The following is a 23,725-nucleotide window of genomic DNA, read 5'->3' as shown; positions in this document are numbered from 1 at the left end:
TGTAGCAGTACTGTTTATAATATGAAACAAATTTAAAACAACCAAAGTGAATAGAAATTTAATTAAATAACTCTATGCAATGGAATACTAATATCAATTCACTCAATGTTTAAGTCGGTGTTCTCAAGAGTATAGTCCCTAGACCAGGTGTATTAGCATGACCTGAGAACTTATCAGAGATGCAAATTATTGAGCCTATCTATCTGTGGTCTAAGAAGGATTCCAGTTGATTCCAAGGGAATTTAAAGTTTGAGGAGGATAGTTTTAAAAGAATTATAAGAATACAAATTTCAATAAAATATTATGTTAAAGTATACACATAGATATACATATATATACAACAACTTGTAGAGGCTTTCAGTTAAGATGGCAGATTGAAAACACATAGTAGCCTCTGCTCTGTCTCCCTACAATTATATATAAACTCAAGAACAAACAACACAGAAAAGGAGACAATAGTAATAAAAATTTAAAAGCTAGAAAGCTTACGTGGAGGTGATTACTGCCTTAGCAGTGTCAAGAAAGCTGGTTCAAAGCCAGAAGAAGGGAAAACCATAAAATAACAATTTTTCCCTGGGGACTGCTAAAGAAAGCTCTCAAATTGGTTAAACCCTGGAAATTGGGTGAAAATAGGTCTAACACCAGAAAGATCGCCCAAAAGTCTGATTGAGAAGCAGTCAGACACTCAGACTCCTACCCCAACTCTATGTAGCAAATGTCTGCCTGCCCCTTCCTAATTGGAAGTTTCTCCTCTGGAGACAGTAAAACAAAGGGTCTCTGGAATAGGGCATGTCAGTCATATACACAATTAAGCATAGGGTATATTATTAAAAACAGGAAGATTAAGTGAAAGTGTACATATTGAGTACAGAGAAAACCCCCACCCTCTACACTCCCCTGAGGCCTTCTACCCACCCAGTTCCTAGAACAGCCAGGATTACACACTCCAAACAGATGACTCAAAGAGATTTCTCTTGAAAATCCTATCAGCTCAGGGGGAAAAGATTTAAAGATGATAATGCTGGAAGCTTGTTAAGAAAATAATCCAGCTAGATCATGCACAGCACAACTGACAAAACTCAGCATGGGTACAAGGCTTTCACTCAATTTTTTAGTCTCCATTTTTAAGAAGACTAGTCATATTAGGATCCTAAACATTTGAAGAAACCCTCTAATTCAAAAAGCAATGGCCAAAAGAATCAAGTCGGGGGAACATAATCAATAGCTTTATCAATATCCTCAGTAAAAAAAGAAAAGATGCGCCACATAAATGAGAAAGCAAACCAGGAAAGATGAAATACGATCAAGGAAATAAGGAATTTAACAAAAGAGGAGTAAGAGAATCTTCAGGATGTTGGTGAAGAGATACCAAAGATAGCTGGGTCATAGGTTTAGAGATATATCATTGTAGATTAGAGTAAGTCAGAAGTTCCACAAAGACTTCTTCCAGAAGATGAAATTGGTAGAATATCTAAGAAATTGAGAGATTTTCAGAAATGGGAGGGCATGTGGAAATACACTAGTAATAAATTATAGATTAGTAACAAGCAAATAGAAAACTAAACAAATAATGAGGCAATTACCAAATGTGGGAAAACAAAAAGATGTACAGAAAGTGTCATCATAAGCTATATGGCTCACACTAAATACTGGACTAGTAAAAAATTATAATTATATTGTGAAGATAGAGAAAGAGAAATGCACAATTGTCTGCTGATGACTACATGGGGACAGGGGCGGTGAGGAATGTGTGAAAGAGCCAAGACTTCATCTTCAATAATGGTAATTTAATAGCTAATTTCCCAAAGCAGAAATCAAGATATAGTATTAGAAGCTATGGAAATTGCAGAAGAGCAGAAAATGAATCCCTCTCGGGAAAAGCACATTTAGGGGAATAATGAAACAATGAAACATAATATTAAACATGAAACAATGAAAATAATATTTTCATAACAGACTTTGTAAAAGTCTTTTTGAATTATATCCATGTAAAATTCTGATTAGAAAATGTAAAGAATGAAGAAATAGTTCACATTTTTTGTAAAAATAAACAATAAAACTCTTTCCCTCTCTCCCTATAAACACATGAATAAAAAATTTTCTGGAATGATCTACCACAGGAAAGTGGTTATTTTCAGATGGTACACTGGAGATTTTTTCTTTGTGAATATTTGTATTTTATAGTTTTAAAATAAGGGTTATATTTGCAGTTACTTTAAACGTAAAAACTAAAACAAAGCTGTAAGGATCATCATTTACTAAAAAACAAACACACAAACAAAAACTCTTAACATAGGTAAACAACCATGGTGCTCTAAAAGGCTTGGATGATTTGAGAGTCCTAGTCATCTGGGACAGTTTTAGTTCAGGCTTGTCTGAAAGCATGGAGCTAGAAACCAGAGATTCACTGCTGCTCAATTACTCTATGATCCTAACTTCTTTACTTCTTTGGACACAGAAAGTAACTTATCTGATATCTGTGTCACTGTGCAATCCAGCAAGTAATGCGGATATACTGATAAAAGGAATTTTTACTCTGGAGGGCAAGAGGCTTGCAAAGCAGTAGTCCATACAAGAAAGGTTTTGTTGAAAATTTTATATAACCGCACAATCTAGTTACCCACAATCCCTAACACCAGTTTGGAAGCTATTTCCCAAAGAACCCTGTCAGCACACATCAAGATTCTAGTAATCTATAATAAGAACTTGGTCTGTTCTTTGAGGTCTGTTTTCTACCATGTTGCTTGGAAAAAAAAAAAAAAAAGTAATCTGGAAACAATAAAAATCACGAATATATCCTTTAAGAAGGTCTCTGTTACCTTAAGCATACTTCTTTTTTATTTAGAATTATGGAATTAAATCAGAAAGTAAAATTCACACACATACATATGATATAATAAGTTTTACTGCAGCCTATGCTTAGAAATTGGGCATATCATCTTTGATTCTTACCTATCTGACCATATGGCTAAGATCTACCATCTCTCTATTGCAACTTTTCTTTGAAAATTCTGAGCCCACACATATGTGATCTTTGTTGAGCTAGCTTCTTTCTCTCTGGATCCACATATTGTTAAATCTCCTTAAAAATCATACAAAAATACTCGTGTGGAAACAATGTACCTTTTTAAAAATTCCACTAAGGTTTCATTTATTTTACCTTTCTCCTAGCCATATTATTTAGCAAATCATTCTTTCTTGCTAGGCCAAGTTCCTTTCCTTGGAATATGAAAAGATTAGACTAAATTATTTTTAGGACATATTACTAGCTTTAAAATTCTAGGTAGTCTGATTCTCATTTTTACCTGATTGTGATGTTCTGCTGATGGGGAAAGGCTTCTGAGTGTGGCCATCAGGCTTAGAGTCTGTTCCACTTTCAACAAAAGAAGGGCAGCTAAAGTCACTCAGCAAGTCAGGCTCACTATCCCAGTCTGAATGACTTGGGTTATCTTCTAATACCTATTTGTAAAATAACATACATAAAATTATTACATAAGAATTTTTTTTAAGATTTTATTTATTTATTCATGAGAGAGAGAGAAGGGCAGAGACATACGCAGAGCGGGAGAAGCAGGCTCCATGAAGGGAGCCCGATGTGGGACTCGATCCCAGAACTCCGAGATCATGCCCTGAGCTGAAGGCAGCCGCTCAATCACTGAGCCACCCAGGTGTCCCGCTTATTACATAGGAATTTAAAATGCAGTTAATTTCCATGAGCTTAACCAAGTCCTGCCCATCTGAAACACCACAGAGTAAACTATTCTAGAAAACTGCAACCATTTACCAAGTTCCTAAAACCAAAGGATCTTTAGCTCTGCAATGTGCTCCCTGGCTGCTCCTGGCGAAAGGCTACAGATAAAGGTGAGCAAGGAAACAGGCTGCCAGCAGACACATCAGGATTCCTTCTCCTCTAACATCTCTCCTATAGCCCTACTAGCTACACCAATAAAAACATCAATAATGACTCCTGCACAATGCTGGCTTCTCTTCACTGAGCTTACCTGGGAATTTTCACTTTGATCTTTGCTAATTCCATTTCTCCTACCTGGGTTATCTTTTCTTCTCTTTCTCTTCAATTTCTTATTTACTCTATCATGCTTTCTAACCAACTCTTCTTCAATGAGTTCTCGATTCCCTGAACTCATCTGGTACTTTACTATTTATAACACTTAATTGACAAGGATATACTATTTGATAGCACTGTTTAATTTTTTACACATATACTGTTGAAATGGTGGTCAGAGTGTCCCTAAGAAAGCCAGATGGCTGGCTACCCAAAGGCCTCATTAGCTGACATTACTTTGGGGAAATTGATCACAGTCAAAAAGCCATGTTATCAGCCACATGGACCAAAAGACTCAATCTTATCAACAGGAAGTAAAACTCATGTTAAGGAAACTCACAACAGAATAAGGAAAAAAAAAATCAGGGAAAAGATCCTCTCTCTACAGGTAAGCATATAAGACAAGGTATGCCATAAGACTGGCAAATAAGCATGGACTCAATGAGAAAACTGAAGCAATCACAGAAGAAAATGTCTACAAGCTTATGTAACCAACCATCTGCCAGGAATTTGACCACATACTCTACTCTCTGATTCTTCTGGTTGACTATCCAAGCTCCCATCTAAAAAGCCAGTTTCGGAACACCTGGGTGGCTCAGTGGTTGAGCTTCTGCCTTCGGCTCAAGATGTGATCCTGGGGTCTTGGGATCATGAGTCCCGCATCAAGCTCCCCGCAGGCAGCCTGCCCTGCCTATGTCTCTGCCTCTCATAAGTAAATCAATAAAATCTTTTAAAATATATAATAAATAAATAGCCAGTTTATCCCTCTGCACCTAATGCCACCCTTTCTACTCAAAGATTATCCCTCATTTCTATTCTCTCTATTGAGAATTTCTTCTTTCCTATATCATTTCTATCAAGTACACAAATATGCTATCATTTATCTCACTTAAAAAAATGTCCTTGACTCCAGCTACAAAATAATTTCTGTGTATTTCTTCGCAGAAAAATGCCTTGGAAGAGTTATCCAGACTCGCCATCTCCAATTTCTCCCTTCTCAGCCTATCTTATACCTCATTCTAATCAAACTTGCAGCCCCACTGCTCCACTCATCCATTTTTAGCCCTTTCCCTTCCTGACTGGGAAGCTGTATTTCTCGGTTGATCACTCCCCTCTTCTTGAAATACTTTGTTCCTTGAATTCCAGAACACCCCCTCCTCACTCTCTAGGCTTCCTCCTAATTTACCAGTTGCTCCTCAGACTTCTTTGCTGGTTCTGCTTTTATCCCAGATATCTTTACCCTAGAGTGGCCCAGAACTCAGTCCTTGGTCCCCTTCTGTCTTCACTCCTTGTTAATGTCACCTGGTATTGTGGTTTTAAATACTACTTACTACATTGTTTTCAACTCTAAAGTACACTGCCTCTCCCCATATTTTAGTAGCCCTGACATCAGGGTGTATCTTACAACCAATGGTATGTCACAGTTTGATTTGCAGCATTATTTTCTTTCTTGGGGCACATCTTCCGAACAATGGCATTTAAGATTTGAGGATTATAATGTAGACTGACAACATCCAAATCTGGATCTCCAACAGTCCTCTTTCCTGAATTGAAGAGTTGTAAATCTGAGTACTTACAATTTCCTCTTAGGTGTATAACAGCTATCTCAAACTTAATGTGTCCAAAACCAAACTATACATCTTCCTGCTCCACCTGTTGCGTCGGGTCCCAAATTTAAGTCATCCTTGATAACTCCTCATTTTCTCTCACATCCTACATCCAATCCATCAGGAAATAATGATGACTCAATCCAAAGTTTATCTAGAATCTTAGCGCTTATCGTTTCCATTGCTACTACATGGCCCCAGCCACCACCATGTCTTATCTGGAAGAGGGCTTCTCAAACTTTAGTGTGCATAAGAAGCACCTAGGAACTGTGTTAAAATGCAGACTCTGATTCAGTAGGTCTGGGTGAGGCCTGAAATTCTGCATTTCTTCCCCTGGATAGCCTCATGGCTTATTCGCACCTAAGATTCCTCATCAGGGAGAGGAGACTTTCCCTGATCACTCCCCATGAAATAGCACTGATATTAGTGATTCATCAGCTGCATGTAACACTCAGTGCTCATTATATCAAGTGCCCTCCTTAATGCCCATTCCCAGTTACCCCATCCTTCCCCTCCTCTCCTCCAGCAACACTCAGTTTGTTTCCTAGAGTTAAGAGTCTCATGGTTTGTCTCCTTCTGATTTATTTCATCTTATTTTATTTTTTCCTTCATTCCCTGTGATCCTTTTTCTTAAATTCCACATATGAGTGAGATCATATAATAATTGTCTTTCTCTGATTGGCTTATTCCACTTAGCATAATATCCTCTAGTTCCATCCATGTCATTGCAAATGGCAAGATTTCTCCTTTTTGCTGGCTGAGTAATATTCCATTATATATATATATTCCATTATATAATGGAATATATTCCATTATATATATATATATATATATATATATATATATATATATACACACACACACACACACACACACACCCCACAACTTCTTTATCCATTCATCTGTTGATGGACATATAGACTTTCCATAGTTTGGCTATTGTGGACACTGTTTCTATAAACATTGGGGTGAAGGTGCTCCTTCAGATTGCTACATTTGTATCTTTGGGGTGAATCCCTAGTAGTGCAACTGTTAGGTCATAGGATAGCTCTATTTTCAACTTTTTGAGGAACCTCCATACTGCTTTCCAGAGTGGCTGTACTAGCTTGCATTCCCACCAACAATCTAAAAGAGCTCCCCTTTCTCTGAATCCTTGCCAGCAACTGTTGTTTCCTGGCTTATTAATTTTAGCCATTCTGACTGGGGTGAGGTGGTATCTCATTGTGGTTTTGATTTGTATTTCCCTGATGATGAGTGATGTTGAGCATTTTTTCATGTGCCTATGGCCATTCGTATGTCTTCTTTAAAGAAATATTTTGTTCATATCTTTTGCCCATTTCTTGATTGGATTATTTGTTCTCTGGGTGTTGAGTTTGATTAAGTTCTCAAGATTTTGGATACCAGCCCTTAATCTGAAAAGACATTTGCAAATATCTTCTCCCATTCTGTCAGTTGTCCTTTTAGTTTTGTCGACTGTTTCCTTTGCTGTGCAAAAGCTTTTTATATTGATAAAGTCCGAATAATTCATTTTTGCCTTTGTTTCCCTTGCCTTTAGAGAGGTATCTAGCAAGAAGTTGCTGCAGCTGAGATCACAGAGGCTGCTGCCTGTGTTCTCCTCTAGGATTTTGATGGAGTCCTGTCTCTCATTTAGCCCTTTCATCCATCTTGAATCTTTTATGTATGGTGTAAGAAAATGGTCCAGTTTCATTCTTCTGCATGTGACTGTCCAATTTTCCCAATATCATTTGTTGAAGAGACTTTTTTCCATTGGATATTCTTTCCTGCTTTGTCAAAGATTAGTTGACCATAGAACTGAGAGTCCATTTCTGGGTTCTCTATTCTGTTCCATTGATCTGTGTCCATTTTAGTGCCAGTACCATACTGAAGACTAAGCTTCTAACTTAAAGTACGTGCTCCTTTATCCTTTCAAAAGAGAATATATTCAAAGTAGCTATACTCTTCGATAAAAATTATATTAACAATTTGTTTATCAGGTTAAAATTTTGCTTAGTGCTTATTTATTCCTCAAGAAGATTTTAGTGTGGGGGTGGCTCAGTTAGGCATCTGCCTTTGACTCAGGTCATGGGATCGAGTTCTGCATCAGGCTCAGAGCTCAGCGAGGAGTCTGCTTCTCCTCTCCCTCTGCCCTCCTCCCCAGGTCCCTACATCTGCTCATGTTTGCGCTCTCTTGTGTAGTCTCTCTAGCATAGTAAAATCTTTAAAAAAAAGAGAAGATTTTAGTGATACTAATATTACCTTAGACAGATGTTTATTCGAGTTAACAAAATCTTTTTAAATATCTTAACCTAAAAATGTTAAAATGTCAAAGAGAATTCCAGGTTCTGATTCAAATTTTCTATGTGCTAGGCAAACCCCCAGTATAAAAATATAACCAACCAATACCTTAACTATGTAATTCTAAAGATCAGAATTTTTAATAAAGATTTTATTTACTTATTTGAGAGAAAGAGAGTGTGAGTGCAAGAGGGGGAGGAGGGGCGGAGGGAGAAGGACAAGCAGATTCCCCACTGGGCAGGGAGCCTGACATGGGGCTCAATCCCAGTCCCCCAGGATCATGATGTGAGCTGAAGGCAGATGCTTAACCAACTGAGCCGGCTAGGCACCCCAAGATCATATTAGTTTATCAAACTTGCCTTTTTCACCAGTGGAATCCTCTCCTACCCCCAAATAAAACTTCCTATGATATACTCATAAAGTAGTTAAAAGCAAACTAAAAATATAAATGCTTTGGAGGATGTGGGAGGGGGTGATGAACCAGCCAGACTTATTTTTCTTCACATAAAGACCGCTGAGTAGAGAGAACAAGCTGAATCATGAAATATGAGGTAGTGGATATTCCAAGCAAAAGGAAAAACATGCAAAAACAAAACATTTTAATACTACAATAGAAATTCCTTAAGTTTCTACTTAGAAGTTAACTACAAATTTCTTTGTTTCAACTAGTCGAATTAGAAGTCAAAATTAGAAAAAAAAAAAAAAAAGTCAAAATTAGTTCCAATGTCTAGATCAATAACCCTGTCCTTCTAGACTATGAGAGAAACCTCTTCATTGATAATTCTGACAAGCATCATAAATCCAGATGAAGATGAACTTGTCTTCATCTCTATCTCACACTAGGAATATCTTTTCATCCTGCTTCTCAGACTTGTGACTTACCGTAGCTTTTCTTTTACTGGTATAAACTGGGTTTTTACAATACGCCTGCTTGCTCTTCTGAAGGTAGCGCTTCCAAAAATTATGTAAAACTTCATTCTAAGGTAGAAGGGACAAGAGTGGTGATTCAGGTTATGACAAATACACTGATAAATCTATACCACCTGTATTTTATATATTGCCCTCTATCTAAATGTATTCTTAGCTTTCTTACCTACTTTTCTGAAAAAGAATTATCATTACAAAATCAGGTATATGCGAAATAGTGAATAAATTCTTAGTGAATAAATTCTTCATTCTTCCCTTCCTTTTGCACATTTAGTATATTGAAAATGAGAGAAAGAAAGTAACTTATCTGTAACTACACATCTAGTTAGAGGCAAAGCTGCTACTAGGTCCAAGTGGAAGTAAAATAAGATAACAAAACAACTTTTCTATTTATTCATCACCTCCTAGGTAAGAGGCATCCATTAGTTCTAATACAATACTGCAAGAGAGCTACTATCTCCTTTTTACCACCAAAGAAACTGAGTAAATTGGCCACAATGACCCAGCCAATAAGTAGAAAATCCATGAATAAGATTTGAAGCCAGTTTTGATTCCTGAGCCTGTGTTCTTAGCGTAATGCCATTCCTGTGCTATTGGAATGGTCAGGTCTAAACAGTTATATTCATTGGCTAATTTTAGACAAACCATTTTCAGGATTAACCCTGATGAAGTATGTAGAAAACTATACAGGAGTAAACCTACTGTAATTATTTGGTATAACCATACGAAATTATAAATTAAAAAGCATTTATAACATAGGATGACTTGAAACAAACCAGATTCACAAACCCCCAGACTACCACCATGGGTGCCATCTGGTCTCATGTTTTGTATTTTTAATTCCTATAATACTTCTCAGGGTAGGCCCAGAGTCCTTTTAGGCCATGCATTGATCTTGCCCCAAACACTGATTTGAACAGCAAAGGCTCCTTTACAAATCTTTCCTTGGTCACTTCAGTGCCAATTGATCTTTCTGCCTTCTCTTTCCCCTTAATGTCACTTATGAGCACATTGTTCTATCATTTCATGTTTACTCATTCCAGGTATACATTAAAAAAACCCCTCTCTCCAACTAGGCTGGATCTCTTAGAGCCTGGTTTCCAATAATGGGCATGAAGCAAGTGTATGATGACCACTTGCTGCTAAATAACTAGCTTTTTAAAGAATTCCTGAAATGGTTTCAACCGGATGAAAAAACATGAAATTCACACAATAGCAGAGATACTGTGCTACTCTAGAGGGGCAGCAAAGTCCAAATGTGTACTCTGGACCAGCAGCATCAGTGTCAGCTGGGAACTTGTTAGAAATGCAAATTCTTGGGCCCTACTCCAGACCTATTGAATCAGAAACTCTAGAATGAGGTTCAGTAATCTGTGGTTTAACCAGCCTTCCAGGTGATTCTGATACACATTCAAGGTTGAGAACCAGTGGTTTAATGTATCACTCCCTGAAGTACATTCTAGAACTCAAGTCCTAATAGATGCTACATTATATACACACACTACAGGATTTTGTTCTCAAACTGTGAATACTGCACACTATACCCTGAGCAATCAAACAAGCACATTAACACACAAAAGACACCAAAAAGGCTGCAAATTTATTTGTTTTACTTTATTTAACCCATTGTTTCCTAAATTTCTAAAGAGTAAAACGTTTTTTATTTTCTTTTGGTTGTATTGCTTATTTATATCCTGTAGAACACACTTTGGGAATCAGTGATCTTAAAAAAGAATTAAAGCCAAAACACAAAAAAAGGAAAAGATTTTTCCAGTAGCCCTAGCGTCATTACTGATAACCATACTTTTCTCCTTAGTTTCATTCTAAATCTTACTGTTCTTCAAACAAAACATAAAGCTAATACCTAGGCACAAATGGACTTACCTTTAATTCTGGGCCTACTCCAAGGGTCTTTAAGGCTTCTGCTTGTTGATAAAGTATCTGCTGAAAACCTTCACACACATACCAATCCCAGCCTTTCTCTAAATAACAAATAACATGTTTCAGACATTTGTACTCCTATTTATTAATATGCTACTACATAGTTACAACCGTGCTTTACACATTACAGCTAGGATTGTTTTGTATTCCTGAAGAGGGTTTCCATCCTTACACTCTCTTGGCTCCAATCCAGCAAATATGTACACAAATGCTGAAGCTAAACTCCATTTTTAGAATTTTTCAGATTTTAAATATTTTAAATTATCTACAATTTTTCTAAAATATTAATGTAATTACAAGGTAGAAAAATGAATAGTCACCATGTTAAAAAATTAAATAAGCTTTAAAAGTGTGTACTCAACGATGAAGTATATCGTACTGGATAATACCCAGCAGAATCCTGAAGGAAAGCATGCTCAACACTCAGCCTTTGCTTCTCTCCTCCTCTGTTCCAACTCACAAAGAAAGGAAACAATGAGTATTTGGATAATGAATGAACAAAAACCAAGATGTGATGGTCCAAGAGTACAAGAAAGGGCAATAAGAACATTCAGACAAAATAAACTATTTGATGGCACTCTGCTTTTCTGGAAACAGTTCCAGTATAGAGGGAGATATTGGGAGCAGGAAACTAATACTTACTGGGACCTGCCTAGGCATCAAGTATGTACTAGGTATTTTAAATAAGTTATTTTCTTTAATCTGCAATAAAACCATATGAGATTGTGAAGAAATATGCCACCACCAGACAGAGCTACATGTTTAAAGAGAACTACAAGTTAAAGAAAAATATTAAAATCTGTTAAGACCCTAATGTAGTACCCCTCCCTGCTGGATAAATGTTACAACTCTTTGAAAAACATACTATCGACACCTTTAGCACGTAGCTTATGAAGTCTATTACTAGGACTCCAAGATCCCCTCTCCACTGCAGAATGTCATAGGACTCTTCTTCCCTACCCTGTGACTACCTCAATTTCTTGGGTTGTATATGAGTGAAAGAGGAAACCTCTAATTTTGATGCATTCTGAATGTGAGGAAGTTTAAACTTCTCAAACTGTATACCTGTGCACTCTTCTTCCAGAACACTACTCTTACAAACTGGTAAAGTTGTATTATAAATTCTGAGTTTTTGTTTTACATAACAAATCGTATTACCATCCTCATTTTAAAGATAAGAAACTATGCAGGGTCAAGTAAGTTGAATCTAAGCCAGTTGATAGCTAATTTGAAGCATCTAAATTTCCTGCAGCAATTAAAGTTGAAACTATACATTTTAATTAAGTCAAATCCAAATTAATCAAGTTATACTCTAATAAAATTTAATTAAAAATTAACCAGCCTAATAAAAATAGTCACTATTAAAAGGTTAAACAGAAATAATAAACATTCAGGCATTCTCTCTGCTATTCTATTAAGAATACCAGTGTATTTCACATAGATATTTCACTAACACTTATATATCTAGGTTTCATGTGTGTGCAAACTGAAAGCTACCTCCTCTACAAGAATCCACCACCCTCATTAGCCTGGTTCCATACTGGAGAATCTGGCCCTAGATAGTTACAGAAACAAAAAGCATCAGTTAGACTTTACCTCAGATTCTTCTCTATAATGGTCATTCTATGTACTCACTGGATTAATGAAGTCGATTACCTTTAAAAAGCACACCCATGTTGAGATTATTTTAAGGAAAATAATTTTCCTATTTTAATAGAGTGTATTCAAAATTCAATGTGAGAAGTGGATTTCTATAAGTTGAACATCATGTTGAACTTGTCTAACTTGACAATTCCATACTCAAATCATTTTAGAAAGCATCTCTCTTAGAAGCACAGAAAATCATATTCTTAATAGATGACACAGAACAGAGAAACATATGTCAACAGATAAGAAGGAATACACTCCATTATCATTTTTTGCATAATAGTTGCTCCACTGGAAAAGCAACTCACAACCATAATCAGGATAAAAACAGGATATGCTTAAAGACATTTACTTCCAATTTTACCATCAACAATTACTCATTTTAATTCCACTTTGGATGACCTGTTTACAAATTTGGCAACTTCTTGACAATCTATTTAAAATTCTACGGGACACCTGGGTGGCTCAGCTGTTGAGCATCTGCCTTTGGCTCAGGGCATGATCCCGGAGTCCCAGGATCGAGTCCCACACCAAGCTTCCTGCATGGAGCCTGCTCCTCCCTCTGCCTATGTCTCTGCCTCTGTGTGTGTGTGTGTGTGTGTGTGTGTGTGTGTGTGTTTGTCTCATGAATAAATAAATATTTTTTAAAAATAAAATAAAATTCCATTGCATATCCCTAAGCACGTATAAAGAAAGGGCTTACCAAATTTTCTTTTTCTTTTAAGTCCCCGGTTGATGGCTTGTATTTTAGTATTAGGAATATCCCCAGTGTTTATAACTTCCTTAGATCGCTGCAGGAAACAAACCATTAAAAAGTAGTTTTACATCTCCCTAAATAAATTTCCAAGCACGCTCTTGGAAGCATAATGAACCAAACTGCAGGACCAAGGACAGTAACATTCTGGTTAACCTTTACTTTGCTTTTTCATTCAAAATTTTTCACTACTCAAAACAGTACCTGGAACACAGTAAACACTAAATAAAAGTCTGATAAATGAATACTTATTTATTTATTTATTTACTCACTCACTCTTTTTTTTTTACTCACTCTTTTATTTTAAATCACTTTAAAATAAAACCTGAAGTTAAAATCAAATTTTTTCCATTTTTCCACCATCCAACCACACTCTGGAATTAAGAGAACTGTATTTTTTGTAACCAGCAATGCCTATGTTACATACAGATTCATTTTATCCTGCTTTTCTATGTATTTGAATAATATAGTTTTCATTTCTGAAATTATAAAAGTACTACTTTTTATTTTTAACCAAACCTACACAATTTTAGAATGACTGAATAGGGACTATAACTCATCCCATAGTCTTCAACTCCAAGTGCTCTCAAGGGCTGCTGCCTAAGATTCTGCCTCTCTCATAACCAAAATATAAAAGAATTAAGTCTTGGGCTAGTATCCAAGATCTATAAAGAACTTATTAAACTCAATAGCAAGGAAACAAACAATCTCGGGGTCATGAGATCAAGCTCCACATCGGGCGCTGTGCTCAGCCAGGAGTCTGCTGGAGTGGAGATTCTCTCCCTCTGCCCCCTCCCCCTGCTTGTACTCTCTCCCTCTCTCTAAAATAAATAAGTTAATTTCACAAAAAAGAAAAGAATGCTTCTTTCTTGACAAGTTACTCTATACAGGTTCTCTTTCAAATGTAGAACTCGGTAGTCCAGTAGTATTAAGATCTTTCAAGTTAAAATGACTGCAGTAGATTTTATCATTTAGAATCAAATAGGAACATTATCAAAGACAGAAATAAAAGAGGCAATTAGTTAATGTAGTTTAATTTCTACAAAAATAGCACACTGACTTCATCTACTAATGGCAAACAGTCCAATTAGACACAATCTTCCTTCACTACCTTTACATTTGCATTGCTGCTACAAAAACAACCGTGGGTAAAACTGCTAGTGCCTTACATGCATCAAAGCAAAGAGGATCAAACTGCATATATTTAAAGTGTATGCATTGGGGCCCCTAGGTGGTTCAGTCACTTGAGCGTCTGACTCTTGGTTTTGGCTCAAGTCATGACCTCAGGGTCATGGGATCAGGCCCCAATATGCTGAGTAAGGAGTCTGCTTGAGAATCTCCCTCTGTCCCTCCCCCACTAGTGTTCCACACACTCTTTCCCTCTCTCTTGAAAATAAATAAATCTAAAAACTAAATAAAGTGCAAGGGCACCTGAGTGGCTCAGTCGGTTAACTATCTGCCTTCGGCACAGGTCATGGTGCCAGGGTCCTGGGATTGAGTCCCACATCGGGCTGCCTGACCAGCAGAGTATTTCTCCCTCTGCCTCTCCACAACCCCCCCCCCCCACCAGCCATGTTCTCTCTTAAATAAATAAATAAAATCTTTAAAATAAATAAAGTATATGAGTTAATGTGTATATGTATGCATATTCATGTATCTATACAAATACATACATATCTATACATCTTTACAAAACCATCACCATAATCAATGAAATATCCACCATCCACAAAATTTCACTGTGCTAGCATCTTTTTAATATTCTGTGTAACTTAAATGAAGCAGGCACAACAACTTCAGCTGCCTACTGAAGAACAATGATTGTTTCAAGAAAAGCTCTGTATAAGAAACAAAGTATATTAGGCACTTTCCCCAAAGGAAATTTTTTTTTTTTTTTTTTTTTTTTTTTAGTTTTTTTATATATTATGCCCAAGTTTTCAGTTGTTTAAAGTAGGAAAATAGGGATCCCTGGGTGGCGCAGCGGTTTGGCGCCTGCCTTTGGCCCAGGGCACGATCCTGGAGACCCGGGATCGAATCCCACGTCGGGCTCCCGGTGCATGGAGCCTGCTTCTCCCTCTGCCTGTGTCTCTGCCTCTCTCTCTCTCTCTCTCTCTGTGACTATCATAAAATAAATTTAAAAAAAAAAAAAAAAAATTTAAAGTAGGAAAATAAATCTAGTCCCTGCTACTCCATCTTGGCCAAAAGCAGAAGTCTACACAGTTACTTTTATCTGTCTCAAATTTGCCTTTCTTAAGTCTATGTGGTAAATGTAATATTTGTTCTTTCCTGGCTTTGGAGACTTTGAGCAAATCTTTTTCCAAAGTGGAGCCCTGGCATGTTTACCTGTCCAATAGCTGACTGTCCACACCCTTGATTATTTTGGTTATATTGCCCTGAATGTGTGGTGATTAGAACAGGACCTAACACTCACTCCCAGTGTGAAGGGGGCCTCATTTACCAAGGTTATATCAGACAGTATGACAATCTCTAGTGTAAGAGGCAGGTGTGATGGGGTAAAATGAGCACTGTAGTCACAAGACTCAGGTTCACGTCCTGGCTCAACACTTTATACTTGTGTGACTTTGGCAATCTCATTCAACTCCTGAGCCTTACTTGCCCCATCCATGGATTGGCATGGTACTATATCTCACAGGTGTTTATGAGGAGGAAATGAAATAATGAATAAGACTTTGTAATTTCTAAAGTACTGTACAAAGATAAAATGATAATGAAGCATATTTCCAATATTCCCGTCTTCAATCTTTACAACATTCCATCTTCCAAACCTCTAAGCTACCACAACACATAAAAACTTATATAGGTATTAACAAATAAAGAGAAATGCATCACCTTATAAGTACAATTTTAATTATTTTCCCTTATATTACACAGTCTGAATCATGAAATTATTTATAAATGCAGCCCAACATCTTTTCAAAAACCCATCCTAAATCTAATTCCTTAACTCACGTGTAAACACTTGAAGACTACTTACGTTCTTGGAATTTGGGCAGTACATGAGTGACAATGATTATTTGGGAACTAGGCTACATATCAGGCTAAAATAGCAATTTTTAAAACATTAGCAGACTCATAAATGATCTATATTACTTACTTCTGTAACGTTGTGGCAAGAAGTGCAATAATATTTGCCTTCATCAGTAAGACCCCAGGAGACAGCAGCACACTGAGTACATCTTTCCTTGAACTCTTTCTATAGAATATAGAAAAGCTGTTACTATCAAGCCATATTCAACACACTGCACCTAAACCCTGCAGTTCTACTTAAAGGGTTCCCTGGAATTTTAACCTACAGATTAAAAGAAAAAAAGGAAGGAAGGAAGGAAGGAAAGAAGGGAGGGAGGGAGGGAGGAAGGGAAGGGAAGGAGGGAGGGAGTGAAGAAAGAAAAATGTATCCAAGAGATTAACTATAAACAAAGAGAAAGAAAGAAAAATGTATCCGAGAGATTAACTATAAACAAAGAGAATAGTTCAGTCTTTTGAATAGTTTGAAGTGGAATTAAATGATTTAAAAAGTTTCTAAAACACAGTGTGTGAAGGGGGAAAAAGAGGAAGAAAAGGTGGTAGGGGTAAAATGGGAAAAAAGGATGAGTTACTAAAACTGCAAAGTGCTGTGAGAAAAAAAAAAGAGGACAAGATTTAAGTAAAGACAAAACCTTAAAAATAAAAACTGCAAACCATTTGGAACTTTCTCAATGATACTAGAAACACATACAGCAAAAGAACCAGATTTTTATTGGGGTTGTTCCGAGTTTCGATTTATTCATCCAGCAATATAAGGAGCATCACCTGTGTACGCACGAGGCATTTAACTAGGGGCCGGGGATTCAGCGGTGAGCAAAACAGACGTGATCTCTACTCACAGCAAACACGGGCTAATGGTGAGATACAGTCACTAATTTCATTAACCCAGCACGTACGGACGTTAGCCTCCATCATCCAACAAACATTTATTGAGCATCTATAACAAGTAAGGCCTTCTATCACCCTAACGCTTCTGTACCTACACAGGCAGACCCTAAAAGGATGGGTCTTTGACCTTCTCTTTGATCTAATTGCCGAATACTCCTTTACCGCAGCACAAGAGAGCAGTGGTTGGCGCAGTGTGTCAACAACAACAAAAAGGAATGCGGAGGGGCACCTGGGTGGGTGGCTCAGGGCGTGACCCCGGGGGGTCCTGGGATCCAGTCTCGCATCAGGCCCCTCCCTGCAGGGAGCCTGCTGCTCCCTCTGCCTGTGTCTCTGCCTCTCTCTCTCTCTCTCTCTCTCTCTCTGTGAGTCTTGAATGAATGAATGAATGAATGAATGAATGAATGAAATCTTTAAAAAAAATGAACCCGAATTTATTTCAACAACAATCAATAAATAAAATCTTAAAAAAAAAAAACCGAACCCGAATTTATTTCAACAGGCCGGTGAAGTGTGCGGTGCCCGCGTCCTGATCACCTGGATAAATTACCCTGGAGAGTTTGGAATCACCGGACGGTGGCGGGGATGCCGAGGGACAGTTGCGGGGTGGCTGGGGGGGGGGGGGGGGGGGACTCAGGAGCCAGCCCGTCGGACCCGGCTCTCCCACGCCCACCCCGCCGTCCAAGGAAACTTGCGGGTGGCCCGGTCCAGAGGGGATGGGCCCGTGGGTGGCCACCCCATAAAACCCACAACTCCGTCCTCCTCCAGAAACACACCCACGTGGACGCCCCGCCCTCCCTCACCCCCACGCTCACCGGGCCCGAAACGCCGGCCTCTGTCCCCGAAGCGCGCGCCCCCCCCCGCCCCGCCCCGGCCGCGCCAGCGCTTTCCCCGCCCCGCAGCCTTCCGCCTGCCCCGCTCCGGCCCGTGCTCACCGCCTCCTCCAGGTCCATAGCGGTGGTGGTGCCGCCGCCGCCGCCCCCCGGCCGGGCCCGTTACCCGGGCAGCGAGCGCAGCTTCCGGGAGCGCCGGAAGGGGCCCGCCGGGCGGAAACCCAGACCGCGGCTTGGGGTTCCGGGCGCCTGGGGCTGCGGGTTCGTCTCCGCGCGCTGCGGGGAGCAAGCCCCGCGCGCCCTGCAGCCCCAGCCCAGGCTGCTCTCCTCCGCCCCGGCGACCGCCCTGCAGCCCACGTCGGAAGGAGGCCGCTCGCGCCTCCCGCTGAGCCCGCCGGGTCCCAGCGTGGACGCCGCCGCCCCGTCGGGCTTTCACAGGCGCGGGAGCGGCGTGGGCTCCGGGAGGGAGGCGCGCGCTCGCGGAGCTGGGCCCCGTGCAGGCCCCGTGTGGGCGCCCTGGGCCTCGGTTTCCCCCGCCGTCAGACTCGGCTACTGGCTGCCCCGGGTAGTTGGAAGCTGGGGGAGGAGTCTACACCGTCTGGCCCCTGCTTTCAGCCCGACGCTCGAGGGGAGAAGAGTCCGACCGGGGCAGAGGCAGAGGTGGAGAGAAGGCCAGGTCCGCGGGGGCTTGCGCAGGATGAAGGTGCGGGAGACCGCGGGAAGCTCGGACATTCTGGAGATGCGGGCTTCGAAGGGCCACGAGGATGCCCGACGGGCGGGAGGAGAGAGAGGCAGGGATGACCGCAGGGTCTCGGGCCTGAGCGGCCTGAGCGCCTGGGAGGGGTGAAGCCCGACTGAGCAGGGCCAGGCCGCGCGGGGACAGCGTGGGAATCGGGGAGAAGAGGAAGCAGGAGGCCCAGGTAGGATGAGAGGACAGCTTGATCAGGGAGCCGAGCGCTCCCAGGTGACGTCTGGACTGGGAATGCTCTCGGCCTCGATGGTATTTAAAGTCCTGAGACTTTCGAGATCATCAAGAGACTGGCTCTTCGCGGCGCCTGGGTGGCTCAGCGGTTGAGCATCTGCCTGCAGCCCAGGGCGTGACCTGGAGACCCAGATCGAGTCCCACATCGGGCTCCCTGCAGGGAGCCTGCTGCTCCCTCTGCCTGGGTCTCTCGTGAATTAAATAAATAAAATCTTAAAAAAAATAAAAATAAAAAAAGACACTGGCTCTTTATTCACTCACTCCTTATTTGCTTGTCTATTTATTTATTTCACAGTTATTCAACATCCACTCTACGCCAGGCACTGTGCCAGCTATTGGGAAATGAGAGGACAGAGTCCCTGCCTACAAGAGCCATCCAGTCCAGTGCAACAGTCGGTCACATTATTTTATCATGGCACTAGACAAGTGTTCTGTCCAGTTGTGTCACCCATGTCATTTGCCAGGCTTGCCTCTGTGCGACTTGAGACTCTTTCTGAAAAACCTTACCTATCTTTACAGCATTAAGGATTGTCCTAGAAACAGCTTGACCATAAGCCTTTTCTTTTCTTTTTTTTAAAGATTTTATTTTATTTATTCATGGGAGAGAGAGAGGCAGAGACACAGGCAGAGGGAGAAGCAGGCTCCCTGCAGGGGGCCCGAGGTGGGAATCTATCAGGGTCTCCAGGATCATGCCCTGGGCTGAAGGCAGGCACTAAACCGCCAAGCCACCCAGAGATCCCCCAGCCTTTTATTTTCTAGATCAGCCCTGATTTTAAAATGTTGAAATGTTAGAACAGGAAGTGACAGTACTGAATGCGCTACTAAAGAGTTTAGGCATTGAACTAAAATATGAGACCAGGAATCTTTGTCTTTTTGTTTATTGCTATATATCCAGGGCCTGGAACAGTACTTAGCTCACAGGATGCGATCAATAAATATTTGTTGACTGGGTGAATGACTTTGTAAGATGTTCATGTATATGCAAAATAGTTTAAATAGATGACATACCTTGATTTAAGACTTTGGTCTGGGGGTGCCTAGGTGGCTCAGTGGTTAAGCCTCCAGACCTTAAGGCCCAGGGCATGATCCTGGAGTCCTGGGATCGAGTCCCACATCGGGCTCCCTGCATGGAGCCTGCTTCTCCCTCTGTCTCTGCCTCTGTCTCTCTGTCTCTCTCTCTATCTCTCTCTCTGTGTCTCTCATGAAAAAATAAATAAAATCTTTTTTTTTTTTTTTATGATAGTCACAGAGAGAGAGAGAGAGAGAGAGGCAGAGACACAGGCAGAGGGAGAAGCAGGCTCCATGCACCTGGAGCCCGATGTGGGATTCGATCCCGGGTCTCCAGGATCGCGCCCTGGGCCAAAGGTAGGCGCCAAACCACTGCACCACCCAGGGATCCCTAAAATCTTTTTTTAAAAAAAGACTTTGGACTGTGGTTGCACAGAAATGAGTCACAGAGTTTTCCAGCCATTTTTCACAGAAAATTGAGTGTTTTAAAAGAGCAAAGTCAGCCCTTTAGAAGAAAATGTTTTCATAGCCTATAAGACTTATAGGAGGATTTTAACAGACAAGCTTTAGTACGCAGTTCTTAAAACTCTGGCTCAGGTGGCCATTTTTGTCCAATTGACACAATTTTTTATGTGTAATAGAAATGATCAGTGGTGGAAGCACTCAGTGAGCTGGACTCCACCTTATGCTGCAGGTGAGCATGAATGTGTTTTTTGTTTTTTGTTTTTTTAGGATTTTTTTTTATCCATTTGACAGACAGAGTGAGAAAGTATTGGGGCTGGGGGCAGAAGGAGACTTCCCACTGAGCAGTGAGCCTACTCAGAGATGAGCTAGATCCTGGGACTCAGAGAGCACAGCCTGAGCCAAATGCAGACACTTAACCAACTGAGTCACCCAGGCACCTCATGGGTAAATTTCTGAAGAACAGTTGAGCTATATACAGGTGATATGGTGGAGCAACACTGGGGTAACCCCAAGAAGAGAAAACAAAAATAAAATTAAAACAGAGATAATAAACCTTTAAAGGGACCCAGGAGTCTGGGCCAAGATTTGACTGAACATATTAACATATAAAGGAAGAATGTGTACATTAGAAAAAGATACATTTAGCCCTTCAAGCCTAATAAAGGTGAGCCTAAATCTTAACAAGGACCCAGCTCTGCTATTTTGCACCAGCAGCTACTATACCCACGGTTCCACATAAGTGACAAACACAGAACCCAGCACTAACCATTACTCAATTCTGTAATAGGGCCAATAACTCTAGGTCAATAAATTTGAAATTTTGATAAGATGGATAAATTCCTAGAAAAATACAAGTTCCCAAAAAGCCTATGGAAGAAAGAAAATCTGAGCAATTCTATATGTAAAAAAAAAAGATTCCATGTATAAAAAAAACTCACTAAGAAAACCCCAGTTTCATATGGTTAAAGATGGTAAATTCTGGGCACCTGGGTGGCTCAGTGGTTGAGTGTCTGCCTTTAGCTCAGGTCATGATACCGGATCCTGGGATGGAATCCCACATCAGGCTTCCCACGGAGCCGGCTTCTTCCTCTGCCTGTGTCTCTGCCTCTCTTTCTGTGTCTTTCACAAATAAATAAAGTGTTTAAAAAAAAAAAAAGATGATAAATTCTACTAAATGTTTAAGAAAGAAATGGTACCCATCAAAAACAGACTCTTCCAGATAATGGGAAAAGTTAACACATTTACCAACACATCTTATGAGGCCAGCATGACCTTGACATCAAAACATGGCAAGAATATTTGAAGAAAAGTAAAAATTAAAGTCCATTCTGTTTCAGAAACATAGTTGTAAAAATTTCAAACAAAATATCAGCAAATTGAATGCAAGTCCTATGTTATATTGAACAATATATATAAATAGGTTAATAAATCAAAACCAAGTTTATTCTAGGAATGTAAAGTTGTATATAAGTCAAACAGTAGTACAAGAAAAGGCCTAAAGATAAATGGAACAGAATAGAAAGTCCAGAAACTGAAAGTCCCAAAACATGTTAGATAACCTGATTTACAACAAAGGTGCTACTAAAATTCAGTGGGGAAAGTATAGTTTTTCAATAAATAATTTTGGATCAACTAGACAATCATATGAAAATTATTGACCTCTACATCACATCATATACAAAAACTAATTTGAAATGGATCACAGCCCCACATGTAATAAGGAAAGCCATAAAGCTTCTAGGAAAAAAATCAGAAAATATCTTGAGATAGAACAGATTTTCTGAAAAGCACCCTAAAAGCACTGTCCATGAAAAGATTAAGTTGGACTTCATTAAAATTGAGAACTTCAGGGATCCCTGGGTGGCGCAGCGGTTTGGCGCCTGCCTTTGGCCCAGGGCGCGATCCTGGAGACCCGGGATCGAATCCCACGTCGGTCTCCTGGCATGGAGCCTGCTTCTCCCTCTGCCTGGGTCTCTGCCTCTCTCTCTCTCTCTCTGTGACTATCATAAATAATAAAATAAAAAATAAAAAATTAAATTAAAAAAATAAAATTGAGAACTTCAGTTAATCAAAAGACATGAAAAAGTAACCACTTTTTTGGAAGACATATGTGCTATACCACATTTTGAGAATGGATATTTGCAAATATTTCCATTGGTATGAAAGTCAGTTTGCCTGGTTTTAAGTCAGGATGCCTGGGTGGCTCAGGGATTGAGCATCTGCCTTTGACTCAGGGAGTGATCCTGGAGTACCCTATCAGGCTCCCTGCGTGGAGCCTGCTTCTCCCTCTGCCTGTGTCTCTGCCTGTCTCTCTCTCTCTCTCTCTCTCTGTCTCTCATGAATAAATAAATAAATCTTTTTTTTTTTAATAAATAAATCTTTAAAAAAAAAAGATGATATTGAGGTTTGGCAAAAACATGGATAATCTCAGTCTCTTCTACATTGCTGATGGGAGTATAAATTGGCAGAAACATTTTGGTAAGTTGTTTGGAAGTAATGCTAACTGTATGCTAATTATGACTTGGCAACTCTACCATTAGATATATATATATACCCAAGAGAAATTAGTACATATGTTCACTAAAAGATACATACAAATATTTTCATTACGCTTTATTTATAATAGCCACAAATTACAACCAACCAAATGTCCATCAATAGGAGAATCAATAGCAAATTGTGATAGTCAAACCATGGAATCTTATACAGTAATGAGAAAGTAAATACCTGCTACAGGCAACAACATGGATGAGTCTCACAAAATGATGATGTGCAAAAAAAGCCTGGTAGATTTAAAAATGGACTTCCCACTCTTCCCATTGAAAAATGAGGTCCATCTCCCTGTCCCTTGAATCGGGGCATGGTCTTGTGAGCAGCTTTGAGCAACAGAATGCTGAGTCACTGGTATTGTATAACCTCCAAACTGTCTTTGCAGGTTTTGTTTTTAGTCAAATGCACTATCCCGAAAGACAGTGGTGAGAAGTCCAAATCCCTTGAGACAACCATGCTGTGAGGAAGCCCAAACTTACTACGTATATTAGCAAAACTACACAGAAAACTGAGGTGCCCTTCACATGAGTGAAGCCTTCTTGGATCTCCCAGCCTGGCCCTGTCACTAGCCCCATGCAGCTCCTACCCCATGCGAGGTGAAACAGAAAACCACCTAGCCAAGCCCTCCCCAAATTCCTGACTGCAGAATTCCAAGTCAACAAAATGGTTACTGTTTTTAAGTCACTAAATTCTGACATACTTTGTTATACTAGATAGTAGTTT

The 23,725-nt window shown here is 39.8% G+C and overlaps 1 protein-coding gene across 1 annotated transcript in view; it reads right to left on the bottom strand.

Moving 5' to 3' along the window:
* Window positions 1–18,204, bottom strand: part of TAF1B (TATA-box binding protein associated factor, RNA polymerase I subunit B) — a 66,682-nt gene extending 48,478 nt beyond the window's left edge. Inside the window, exons 1-6 of the mRNA XM_038560752.1 lie at window positions 18,100–18,204; window positions 16,350–16,448; window positions 13,184–13,271; window positions 10,777–10,874; window positions 8,848–8,943; window positions 3,306–3,459 (exon numbers count right to left, since the gene is read on the bottom strand). Of these exons, the coding sequence (XP_038416680.1) occupies window positions 3,306–3,459; window positions 8,848–8,943; window positions 10,777–10,874; window positions 13,184–13,271; window positions 16,350–16,448; window positions 18,100–18,117 (553 nt within the window). The 5' untranslated portion in view covers window positions 18,118–18,204. The remainder of the gene's footprint in view (window positions 1–3,305; window positions 3,460–8,847; window positions 8,944–10,776; window positions 10,875–13,183; window positions 13,272–16,349; window positions 16,449–18,099) is intronic.
* Between the last annotated feature and the right edge of the window lie 5,521 nt (window positions 18,205–23,725).

The sequence above is a fragment of the Canis lupus genome, chromosome 17 (genome assembly GCF_011100685.1).
Source record: "Canis lupus familiaris isolate Mischka breed German Shepherd chromosome 17, alternate assembly UU_Cfam_GSD_1.0, whole genome shotgun sequence".
Lineage (NCBI taxonomy): Eukaryota > Metazoa > Chordata > Mammalia > Carnivora > Canidae > Canis > Canis lupus.
This window is presented reverse-complemented; position numbering and strand designations above follow the sequence as displayed.